The 12,529-nt window shown below is 45.6% G+C and overlaps 1 protein-coding gene across 5 annotated transcripts in view; it reads right to left on the bottom strand.

Annotated features, from left to right (window-relative positions):
• Window positions 1-12,529, bottom strand: part of LOC309978871 (steryl-sulfatase-like) — a 180,278-nt gene that overhangs the window by 17,662 nt on the left and 150,087 nt on the right. For all 5 annotated transcript variants that reach the window (XM_082865523.1, XM_082865519.1, XM_082865521.1 and 2 more), the window contains one exon: window positions 5,846-6,005. In XM_082865523.1, the coding sequence (XP_082721649.1) occupies window positions 5,846-6,005 (160 nt within the window). The remainder of the gene's footprint in view (window positions 1-5,845; window positions 6,006-12,529) is intronic.

Genomic DNA, 12,529 nt, shown 5'->3' with positions numbered 1-12,529 from the left:
GCAGATGTGTCTCTTTTTTTTTAAGGAGGGAAGCAAAGTCTGTTCTGCAAACTTCCTTTTTCTTGCGATGCAGAGACTGATCTCATCTTTGTTTTACATCCTATACCTAACGCACTCTTTCCTGGAAGCCGGCAATAAATCACGCTGCGATGGCAACCACTGTTGAACAGTGCTGGAGAAATACGGCTTGTCAAAAAGAGGCTCATTTCTGCCATGAAAAATGGAAAGTGACTCTATTGAGCTAAACTTTTAAACGGTGTCTGAGTTACCAAAATACTTGGGATGGCTGGGATGGAAATGTTTGTACAACATCACGATTCGAGGCAGAAAGGCCCCTACACTTTCAAAGTGATGCAAAGCATCGCCGCTTCCCTATGGGAATCGTCTGATTGGCCTTTTCTGTAAACAAATTCAACTTTTCAAAGCACGCTTGCAGGACAGCCACGGCTACAAAATTGGATGCTTTTTTCCCCTGGTGTCTGCCTGATTCTGTGAAAAACGTGCTCATTTGAGATTGCCTTTAACTTGGAAAGTGAGATGATTCTCTTTGGGCTCCTGACTCATGGCAGCCATGGGGATAGTAACAATTCAGTGTCAAGGAGAGTCATGTCTGAATTTCAGGTCAAATTCAATAGCATGCGGATGACTCTCACGTTACTGAAAAGAACATGTTTGGGGAACTTTTTGGGGGGACAGTGACTTCATCCCCCCACGAATGTGCTGTATCTCTCTCAGCTGAGTCAGTGAGCCATGTACTTCGGGACGTCCCTCCGACCCACCTGTGCTGGGTCCACTCTGGGGAGGATTTGGGGATCATAGCAGAAGGGAAAGGCTTGGGGGACTGAAAAAGAGGTTAACTTGGGGCACAAGGTGAGCCACTTGCTGCCATATTCAAAATAAGGTGATTCATGGAAGCAACCTAAGTGTCCATCGACACAAGAATGGATAAAGAAGATGTGGCACATATATACAATGGAATATTACTCAGCCATAAAAAGGAACGAAATTGAGTTATTTGTAGTGAGATGGATGGACCTAGAGTCTGTCGTGCAGAGTGAACTGGGTCGGAAAGAGAAAAACAAATACCGTATGCTAACACATATGTATGGAATCTAAAAAAAAAATGCTTCTAATGAACCTAGGGGCAGGACAGGAGTAAAGATGCAGACGTGGAGAATGGACTTGAGGACACAGGGTCAGGGTGAAGGGTAAGCTGGGATGAAGTGAGAGAGTAGCACTGACATATATACACTACCAAATGTAAACCAGACAGCTAGTGGGAAGCAGCCGCATAGCACAGGGAGATCAGCTCGGTGCTTTGTGGCCACCTAGAGGGCTGGGATAGGGAGGGTGGGAGGGAGACGTAAGAGGGAGGGGATATGGGGACATATGTATATGTATAGCTGATTCACTTTGTTATACAGCAGAAACTAACACACCCTTGTAAAGCAATTATACTCCAGAAAAGATGTAAAACAAACAAACAAAAAAATAAGGTGATTTTTTTCACTGTAGAGTAGGACAGGAAACATTTTTAGAAGAAAGCACATAGATCTTTGATAAATTAAAGGGAATCCCAAGTACCCAGAAAGTCTCTTTCATAATTAAAAGTGTTTCCACCCATAAACATCAAACATTCTGCCATATGTGAATAGAAAGCAAGATCAATTACACGTAGTCACACATACGTGAAGAGTTTCGACTTTTATTCTGCAAAATGGAGCTGAGCTGGGTACAGCTTGCTCTTGTATCTGTAGTGCTCTATGGAAGAAGTCTTCTGTGGTCACCCAGCTAGATGTCAGCAAAACTGAGTGGGAGAACCAAGCCACTCCCCTTGTCTTCATCAGACATAAGTGATACCAAGCATTTGGATTTCTTTTCCAAACTTGGAAAAAAGAAATGAAATCGAATTTTCATTATGGAATAGTAGAGTTGGGCATGCCAATCTTCATGAAGAGGGAGCATGGTCATAGACTCACTATGGTAATACTCTGTCTGCTTGCAAAGATGAGGCTGACAGGTTTTCACTTTAATGAATTAATGTATTGAGGTATTATATTTTTGTTGCCTATGTTTTATATCACAGAGAAAGACTGCCCTCCATGTATGTCCAGAATCAGCTTATTTGGAGATGCAGGGGGAATGATTTTTCTGCATATGCTGGGGCGATGGCCACGGTCGGTATGAAGGAAAGATTCACCGTCAAGAGGAATCTCATATAGGCACACCACGGGGTTGAATTAGAGAATTCTCATGGCAGCACGGAGACTCTGCAAAGTGAAAATCTCTATGTGTAACCCTCGGACTGCTGCTCTTTTTACCTAAGCAGAAACCCTGCATCGAAGGGCTTTTCATTTCTCACCAAGCTAGGATTGTCAAGAACAGCACTTGCTTCTTGAGAATTACAAAGCTGTACTTGAAGGACACGGGTCTTCTGAACGAAACTCCTCTCGTTCAATGAAAAATGTGGCAAAATGTGAGGGAACCTCATTAAGTGATTGTCATATAGCCTGGGTCCAGCTCTCTGAATGTGTCTACTCACCTGAGAAACGTAAATTTAATATTGCTTAAGCAAGAAACCAGGGAAGCTGATTTCCACCAATCTTAGTGGGAGGGAGTTAGGCTGTTTTCTAAAGAGTAGATACCTGTGTATCAGATTTACAGATGGATATGGACATATATGAGGATATTATCCGGATGCTCTTATTGAAAAGTTTTGATGAGGTTTTCATTATATAGATAACGACATTTTCCGTAAAAGAGCAATAATAAGCTTTTGAGCAGAATTCTAACCTCAGCGCTCCCAACATATTGGGCTGGATCACTCCTTGCTGGAGGGTGGCATCCTGTGCATTGTAGGGTGTTTAGCAGCAACCTGGGCCTCTATCCACTAGATGCCAGCAACGTCCCGAGTCAAAACAATCAAAAATGTCTCTAGACATTGATAAACGGCCCCTGGGAGGGACAGTCACCCCAGCTGAGAACCATCCCTTTAGATGGTCAACGTCTCCAGGGCAGACACACAAGGACGTCTTCTAGACCTGGTTGCTAACATGATCTAAATAGTATATTGTGAGATCATTTTATTCCCATGAGCAACCTGGAAGCAGATTGCCGTTTTCTTATCTGTGCTGTCTCTTGGAGAACAATGACATCTTATAGAGCCTTGGACCAAAACCCAGACATAGTATCATTGGGTTGAGTTGGACCATCAACGGGTGAGATCCATTGAAAGAACCTTCAATACTCAGAATGGGTTCCACTGAGGACACTGGCTCGTGCACAAAATGTTTGGGTCAGCTTAGGAGGGAGGCTGCTTCCTTCCTCAATGGGCACGTGGGAGAAAAACAGGATGACCCCCATTAGCCTCAGATTGGGGCGGGTACGAGGTGCCGGCAGCAAGATCTCCCTTTAGGGATCTTCCTCTTTGCCTCTGAAATTTTCCCTTCCCTTGGCTCTTCCCAGTGAGGTGGAAAACCAGTTAAAGATAGTGTGAAAGCAGGGACTTCCCTGGTGGTCCAGTGGTTAACACTCTGTGCTCCCAATGCAGGGGGCCCGGGTGCGATCCCTGGTCAGGGAACTAGATCCCACACGCATGCCGCAACTGAGAGTTTGCATGTCACAACTAAGAAGTCTGCATACCGTGACTAAAGACCTGGCACAGCCAAATAAATAAATGTTTTAAAAATAATAAAAATATAAAGATATTGTGAAAGCAGAGAGTACCGACGAATTTAATATCATGAACCATGAGAGAAAAATGTACTTAATGAAACTATCTGAACACTCAGTGTGCACGGGTCATGGAACTATTCAGATTTATTCCAAGGGAAAGAACCAGGGCCAGAAAGCAAGTAAAATAAGGAGTGAGAGTTTTAGTTTTCTGTAAGAAAAGACTCTTGATGAGTTACTCCTGCCAAGTTTTCTGTCATTAGAGGGGAAGAAGAATAGTTTGATTGGAATAGCAGCTCTTAGAAGCCCCTTCAGCCCTCATAGTGATGATTCTCTGAGCCCAGATGGACGTGAAACGTGTAAGTGGAAACAACTCTACTTCCCTACCTGTTACCTCTCAATATGGCGGGTGAAACAAAAATGGCAAGTATTCGTGCATCTCTACTCTGCACTTGACATGCTCTAGTGCTTGCCATCCTGTGCAAGTGTGAACCCATTTGCAGGAGAAGAAATCAAGGCCCAGGAACTTCAATGCTTCAGCAGCAGTGAAGCCACAGCAGCATAGCTCCGGGAATCTCTGCTCTTCTCTGAAGCATCAGCTACCCTGAGACGGTGTGGTCCAGAGACCCACAGGGATGCCTGAGACCGACGAGAAGGTCTGTGAGCTCAAACTGTCTTTGCAGTAATTCAAAATGTTATTTGCCTTTTGTACCCCCACTCTTTCATGAGCTGACGATGGGTTTCCCCGGTGGCTCCATTATCACTCTGTCAGCCGATGCAGTGTGTGCTTGGGCCCTCTTGCGTTTAAAAACTTTTATTTCCAGGCTGAATGGCTCATATGACAAACGCTGATAGATACCGCCCACAGAAACACAACGTCTTTGGGCTCCTGGATCTGGGAAGAGTGTACATGAATCTCGAGGCCACAAAGTTTGAGAAGCGCTGAAGTCTACAATTCTGCCTTTCCCATCTGTGAGTGTGTATGTGTGTATGTATGTGTGTATGTGTGTGTGTGTGTGCACTTTGAGAGGAACGTATACCTAATGCAGAAATTTGAAAAAAAAAAAAAAAAAAAGAAGAGTGAACCAAGGTTGTGCACAATGGGAGGTGAGCAAACCTGTCCATGGACTCAGCTCTGGCTCAGCTGTTGTTTTCGTCTCCGGTTTCCAGTTTCCTCTTGGTTCTGTCGGCAGCTGAATTTGAACAAGATTTGCAGCCCGTGTGCCTGCCGTTACCCTGGATTGCTACCCAACTAACGAAAACAATGAATCAGTGTGCCTCACTTAGAACTCTTCAGATTGGTAATAACACCTAAGGAGAAACCACTGGGTGATGCCGTCGGAAGTTGTATTTAAATGTAAGAGAAAGACATTTCATTTAGAACTCGCTAAATGAAGATGTGCTGGGAAAAAAGGGGCCTGACTAGGCACCCAACTGCCTTTCTTGCTGCTGCAGCAAAGAGTTGGTGAACAGGGCCAGGAGAAGTGTGGGATGAAACAAGGGAGGTTAGAGGGCATCTGCTCAGCTGCCCTTCTGCAAGCCGATGATGGGCACAGATGAGAGAGAGAGAGAGACAGAGACAGAGAGACAGAGAGACAGAGAGACAGAGAGGAGAGAGAGGGAGGGAGAGAGGTTCCATGGAATGCCAAAAGAGGGAGGCTCAGTTAAAGACCGTCCATCCCATAGGATTCCCCTGGTGGCACAGTGGATAAGGCTCCATGCTCTCAATGCAGGGGACCCGGGTTCAATCCCTGGTCAGGGAACTAGATCCCACATGCATGCTGCAACTAAGAGTTCACATGCCACAACTAAGGAGCCCGTCTGCCACAACTAAGGAGCCCACGTGCTACAACTTAGGAGCCAGCGAGCCCCAACTAAGGAGCCCGTCTGTTGCAACTAAGACCTGGTGCAACCAAATAAATGAATAAATAAACAAATATTAAAAAAACAAAAAGACTGTCCATCCCCTTCAGGCTTTGGACTTTATTTCCCACTGGGATAACAGGATGGACAGAGCGGTGTTTACATTGCTGGACCCACCAGTAAGTCCCATAACTGGGCGTGGATAAAGGGTCCAGCCGGAAGTAGCATATGCCACCGTGCAGGCGAATCGGAACACCCTTGCCCACAAAATCCGAAGGAGACTGCCCCGAGCACCTGGGAGTCACAGTACCTGTCTTCCGGCAGAGGGGACCCCGCAAGTTTGGCCACCGTCGGGAAGATGTCCATATTGCTTGTTGGCTCATCGATCTCCAGCCCAGCCTGGATCACCCCTGGCCATCGGAGGATGCCTGGAACCCGGATGCCTCCTTCCCAGTTGTTGGCTTTTCCCCCTAAAATGCCGAAGGAGAGGCATCAAGGAGATTTATACGTCTGTCCAACACGTACCTCAATGCACTCTTCAATGCTTACTGTGGGATGGACGATTTGGAAGGACCTAGTGATTTAATGACATGGATTCAATGAGAATTTCACAAGCAATACTGTATCTCTTGTGGTGAAGAATATGTATCGGGTTGGCCAAGAAGTTCGTTTGGGTTTTTCCATAAAATGTTACGGAAGAACCCAAACAAACTTCTTGGCCAACCCAATATATACATGTCATGGTCTCTACATGCATGACACATGGCCAGCATTGCCTGGTGGACACAAGTGCTGACTCTGTCATCAGGGATACTCAGATCTCACAGCAACAAAGACTTCTAACAATGTTTCTGGAGTCACGGGGTTCAAATTCCACTTCTACTTTTTACCGCTGGTAGGAGGCAAAATAATGGTACCCCCAAATGTCCACCTGCAACCCCTGGAATCTGGGGATATGGTACCTTGTCCGACAGAAGGAGAGATTATTCTGGATTATGTGAGTGGGTCGAATACAATCACGAGGCTCTTTATAGGGGAAAGAGGGAAGCAGGAAAACTGGCATCGGAGCAGCTGAGGCTGTAGTCAGAGAGACTGGAAGATGCTGCGTCACTGGCTCTGAACAGAGAGAAAGGTGGCCAAGCCAAGGCGTGCAGGTGGCCCCCCTCCCCGAGAGCCTTCATAAGGGGCACAGCTCTGCTGACACCTTGATTTTAGCCCACGTGGACGCATTTTGGACATCGGACCTGCAGAACTGTAAGATCATCCATTTGTGTTGTGCTGAGCCACCAAACTGGTGGTGAATTCGTGCAGCAGCCCTAGGCAACAAAAACCCCAGCTCTGTGCCCTTGGGACACGGGTCCACCGCTGTGCCACACGTTCCAGACGTGTAAGATGTGAGTATTTCACGGGATTATGATCCCCAGCCTGAGAGACAGGAGACCACTGACCATAGCCGTTTTCATCATTGTTATTATTTTATTACTGGCATAGCTCTTACTGTTTAGTTGGGAAAACGAGCTTTGCACGTATGAGGCAATTCGAAAATAACTAAATAGAGCATGAAAGGGGTATCAGGAGCGGCTGGAGGGGTGAGCTGGGAGTGGGTCACAATGTCAACACAAGATGCTCCCCAGGGTCTCTCACTAATGGTCCTTGGGGAAGGGAGACAGTAGCACGGCGGCCTTGGGCTCAAAGAGGCCAGAGATGCTGGATCCCTCCAGCAGGGAACCCGTGGATGGATGGAGAAACAGACACGCTGCTTCCCCAGGAGTAGTTCCCCATGACTTTGTAACAAGCTGTGCATAACTCTGATTGCAGCCCAACAGAAAGCACAGAGGATGCCTCTTCCCTGGGAACACGGGCCCTGAGGCAACAGACTTTGAGTTGGTTTGCGAAGGAGAAATAGGGTTAGCAGAGAAGGACAGGGGATTGCAAGGGAGATACAGGAAAAACAGGTGAAGGAGTGTGGATTCTTTCTGAAAATGTCTGAACAGAGAAAAGAGCATGGTCTAAATTTAAAATTTGGTCGAGTAATTGTCAAGTGCACGCATTTAACATCCCGGTGGCACTCGGCCGTGACAGGAAGCCACAGACAGACGATGGCTGAGTTAAGCTCTCCAGGACGGTGCAGAGAAATTCTTCTACCATTCACTCCGAGACTCTTGTTAGGAACAGCTATCTCTAAACCACGCTTCTATAGTTTTGTCTTTGCACGTGCTGCCACCCGGCAGGTCAAATGCCTTTGAATGGCAAGAGCATATGCTTGCCATTCTTTTGCTTGACGTGGGCACAGAGTTTTCTGCAATACTCTATTTGTCATTTTTTTGTCCTCTTGGGCATCTCCCCGCCTGATAACACTGGTTCCCTGGATTGATGGGAATCGCAAGGAAGCACGTGACGAATCTAATTCACACTAAAGTCTTTCTCATCCAAGATGCTATAGTTTACACCCTCCTCGATGTATTCAGACCAGGCACTAAATGTATTCAGTATGTATTCAGTCCAGGCACTAAAACCCCACCAATGGCGGTGACAAAACCGCCCAGGTCCTATCACATGATCATCCACCTGTTATCGGGGCAAGAATAAAACAGCAGCCGTCTGCTCATGTCACTGCTTGAAGGTAAAGAACTGAAGAACACCCTTAAGTTAACGGACCCGGTTTCAGAAGCTAAAGGTGACTATTTAAGCAAGACATCAAACGGCTAAATCATCTGAGCCAGGGGGTGGCACGTGTTTCCTTTGAAAAGCCAGGGAGTAACGATTTTAGGTGGTTTGGGTGGTTTGCCCAACTCCTCAGAAGCAGGAGGGCCAGACACCAACAAATGAACATGGCTGTGTTTCAGGGAAACTTGATCTACAAGATCAGGCATCAGGCTGGATCTGGCCTAAATGCCATAGTTTACTGAGCCCTGCTCTTTTTCTTTCTTTCTTTCTTTTTTTTTTTTATTGGAGTATAGTTGATTTACAATGCTGTGTTAGTTTCTGCTGTACAGCAAAGTGAATCTGTTATACATATACATATATCCACTCTTTTTTAAGATTCTTTTCCCCCATAGGTCATTACAGAGTATTGAGTAGAGTTCCCTGTGCTCTACAGCAGGTCCTTATTAGTTATCTATTTTATATATAGTAGTGTGTGTGTGTCAATCCCAATCTCCCAATTTATCCCCTGCCCTTACCCCCTGGGAACCGTAAGTTTCTTTCCTACATCTGTGACTCTATTTCTGTTATGTAGATAAGTTCATCTGTAGCCCTTTTTAAAATTTTTTGATTGATAGCTTCCACATATAGAGCCCTGCTCTTAAAGTTACCGAATTTAGATTTGGGGAGTAGGGTACGTGAATCAGCCCTGACCATACTCCGTAATATGAACTCCTTCAGTGTTATTAGGGGGGAAATGTCGCCGCAACTTCCACTGATGATTTATTTTTTCACTTAATTGGACTCCTTCATATCTTCTGCAAGAACGAAAAACTAAAGAATCTCTCCTTCAGTCTGAAATGTAAAGTACCCTGCCAATACCATTCCTTAGTGGAGCTGAGTCTCACCTAAGTGCCCCAGCAAACAACTCATCCTATCCCACCTTCTGCAAAGTTCTGTTGCTGTTTTCTCTGCCAGGATTTTCCCCCAACCCCCAATCATTTCTGTAAACCCTCGAAAGCCTGCATAAGACGCTCTTCCTATTTAATCAAGGCTTCTACAACCACTACCACATGTAATGTCTTCCTACTCTCCATTTCCTGGGCATTTTTCAAGGTTCTCGTTTATGGGATGTGTGACAATCAATGTGATCCCATCTCATCGTCCCAGCGGGACCAAGAGTACTTGAGAAGAAACTCTAATCGACTGTTGAATCAACTGCGGTCCACAGCGTAATACCTTCCAAATAGAGAAGGTCCAATATATGCAGTGAATGAACGAAAGAATGGATGAATTGATGCAGAGTATTCCTGGGGGGGGGGAAAAAAAAAGAGAACCTTACAGATGGGAGTGGTTATAAACTCCTGTTTCCTACCTCTTTTGGTCCCTTAACTTTGCTAGGCTTTTTCATTTCCCTAACCTGTTGCATTCCAAAAGTTCTCTCCTCCAGAGTCTTACCCAACAAGCTCATCTTCTTAGTCTCACTGTGCATTCCATCCAGGAAAATGAGCTCGATTAGCACGAAATACATCAACGCCCTGCCCTCCCAGACCTCAGTTTATCCACTGATGTCACATCCCCAACCATGTGCCCCTCCAGGCAACCTTGGCCTCCGTCACCCACAGACCACATCACTCCCACCTGCTCCGTCTCGAAAGTGAGTGATCCAAACACTCTATTATCTAACCACAAACCTCTGCCTTCCAATACAGCTTTCTCAACCTTGGGCCCAAACTCTGCAATATCGAACCCTGTCGTACCACGGTCACACGTTTTGTCAAATAAAACCCAATGCAGTCATCTCGTCGAGGACTGCGATCATTCAGTAGTTCAGTTTTCTACTAAGTGGACAGTCCCAATTGTTCCAAATGACACTTCAATTTTCGGGACGTTTGCTAACTTTATCCTATGTGGTCCCAATGACCAGCTCAGATCATGCAATATACCATTTCCATCACATTCTTGCCAAAAGACTGGATCCCAGAGAACCTCTGACACATGTTCATGCCTTCCCAGTACGATACCAGCCCTCAATGAAAATATCTATCTGTTCTCTGTAAATCGAGATCTTCTCAACATCTGGTTAAAGTGACCAAATGGGGTTCCTTCCTGTTCCTGGAATCCAGGGTTCCCTACCTGCAGCTGGCATGTCAACCCTCCCCCAGAATACTACTTGTCACCTCCATGCCCTGCCCTACCCCGCCTTCAGTAGGTAACTCTGTTTCCTTCTGTAGAGAGGAAACAGAAGGCTTCATTTGGGAACACCTTCAAATTCCAGCCACTATCCCTTCTCATTGCACCAGCATCTGCTCTCCGCATTTTCTGCCAGACTAGACAAGGTCCCTCCTCCTGGCAAAGATCAATCCTCCTGCATGTTGGGTCTCATTTCCCACCGTCTTCTCAGAAATCTGACATTCTCAGGTGTCCCCTGTACCTTCACGATCCGTCTACGGAAGTTGACTTGAGGGAATGAAATACACTCCAACCTTCCCCATGACAAAGAACCCCTTTCACAGCCCGTCTCCCTGCACAGACACATTTCTGAAAAGAATCTGAGAAACAGCTCACCTTCCGGCCCCCTTCTATCCAGCCAGCCTCTGCCCCTCGCTCTCCGCCGAAAATACTCACGGGAACATCACGTGTATAATATACACAATGGATCTCTGGGGTCTACATCCTACTTGACTGTTTCTCAGCATCCACTTCTACGAACCTTCCCTGGACCTTCCCTTCCCCCCCAGCTTTCTTCTTATTTCCCTGTCACTCTCTCCGTATCTCCTTTGTTGGATCATCATCTCCCGTACCACCTTTTATGTTCGGCTTGGTCCCTGACCCTCTTCTCTTCTTACACTAAAGGATCCCATACACCAACCCAATATAGGTCTCTGCCCAGGAGTCCTAATTCCTAAAGGGAACCTCTGTCTAGCGAATCACACCAGCCAAACGTGGAAGAGACAGCTTTGACGTCCTCCCTTCCCTCAAACCCAATATCTAATCAATCACCAATACCAATGGGTTTACCGATACAAGCACGTTGATTCACTGCCCGCTTCATTGAGTTAAACCACTGAGCCTTCAAACCTAAGTTCAAGTGGTTTTTCATTTACATATTCACTCAAAAATAATTTCTTACAATATGTCAGGCACTATTCTAGCTTCTAAGAATACAGATGTGAGTAGAATACGTCTGGATCGTAGTTCTTGCACTCTGGCAGACAACAGTATTCCTTGCCCTCACTAAGGGCACTGAGGACACACTTTGCATGTACTGACTTCTTAGTCATCTCAACAGTCTTCTACGATGTTCCTATAATAACAATCCTATTATTCAAATTCTAAAGACAAGGGAACCAAGTCGCTGCCTGGGAGTCCTAATTCCTCAAAGTACTTCTATCTACCCAACCACACCAGCCAAAAACATGAGACATCTTATGTTACCCCTCAACTCATCCTTATTCTCACTTCTTTACCCTTTCCTTAGAGTGGATTTGGGTGATATTCTTGACCTCCAATTTTAACTACTACCCAAATGGCAATGACTATATATGTATACACACACACACACACACACACACACACATATACAAATATATATAAACACACAATATATATACACACATTTCTATCTATCTACCTATGTCTGTTCATCTATCTCTATCTATCTATCTATCTATCTATCTATCTATCTATCTATCTAGGTAGCTATCTATCTATCTACCTACCTATGTCTATCCATCCATCCATCCATGCATCATATCTATCTATCCCTATCTATCTATCTATCTATCTATCTATCCATCCATCCCTATCTGTCTGTCTATCTATCTACTTCATTCTATCAGACATACTAACGTGGATGTAGGGTACCTTTCATCAGCTACATCGCCCAGTATCCCTTGTTGACACCTTCATCTCTTATAGCAACCTTGAGCTGCTTTTCTGTTCCCTGTAAAGTGTGTCACTCCTGCCTGGAATGAACTCTCCACCTCTCCTCTCCCAGCCAACACTCCCAAGCATCAGCCTGCAAAAGGTCCATGTCTCCTGGGAAGTTCTCTGAATTCCCAGGTTGGGGGAACAACGTCTAATTGTCCCTTCTCAGAGCTTCCTTTCTAGTTTGTTATTCTGAAACCATCTCCTTAGATGTCCATCTCAACCAAAGAATATGAGCTACTAGAGGCTGGGGACCCTGTATTCGCTGTCATCATGTCCTAGAAGCCAGCCCCGAGCCTGGCATCCTATGGAGGTTCAATATATGCGTGCTTCTCAGTGGAATTTAACTGAAGGAATGAACTGCTAGGTGAGGGTAACATGTGAGCTTCTTTCAAAGAGGAAAAGCCTGGGGAAGCCTGGG

This window comes from Leucopleurus acutus (assembly GCF_964270905.1).
Source record: "Leucopleurus acutus genome assembly, chromosome: Y".
Taxonomy (NCBI): domain Eukaryota; kingdom Metazoa; phylum Chordata; class Mammalia; order Artiodactyla; family Delphinidae; genus Leucopleurus; species Leucopleurus acutus.
Note: the sequence above shows the minus strand (reverse complement) of the source record. Positions and strands in the feature narration are given on the sequence as shown.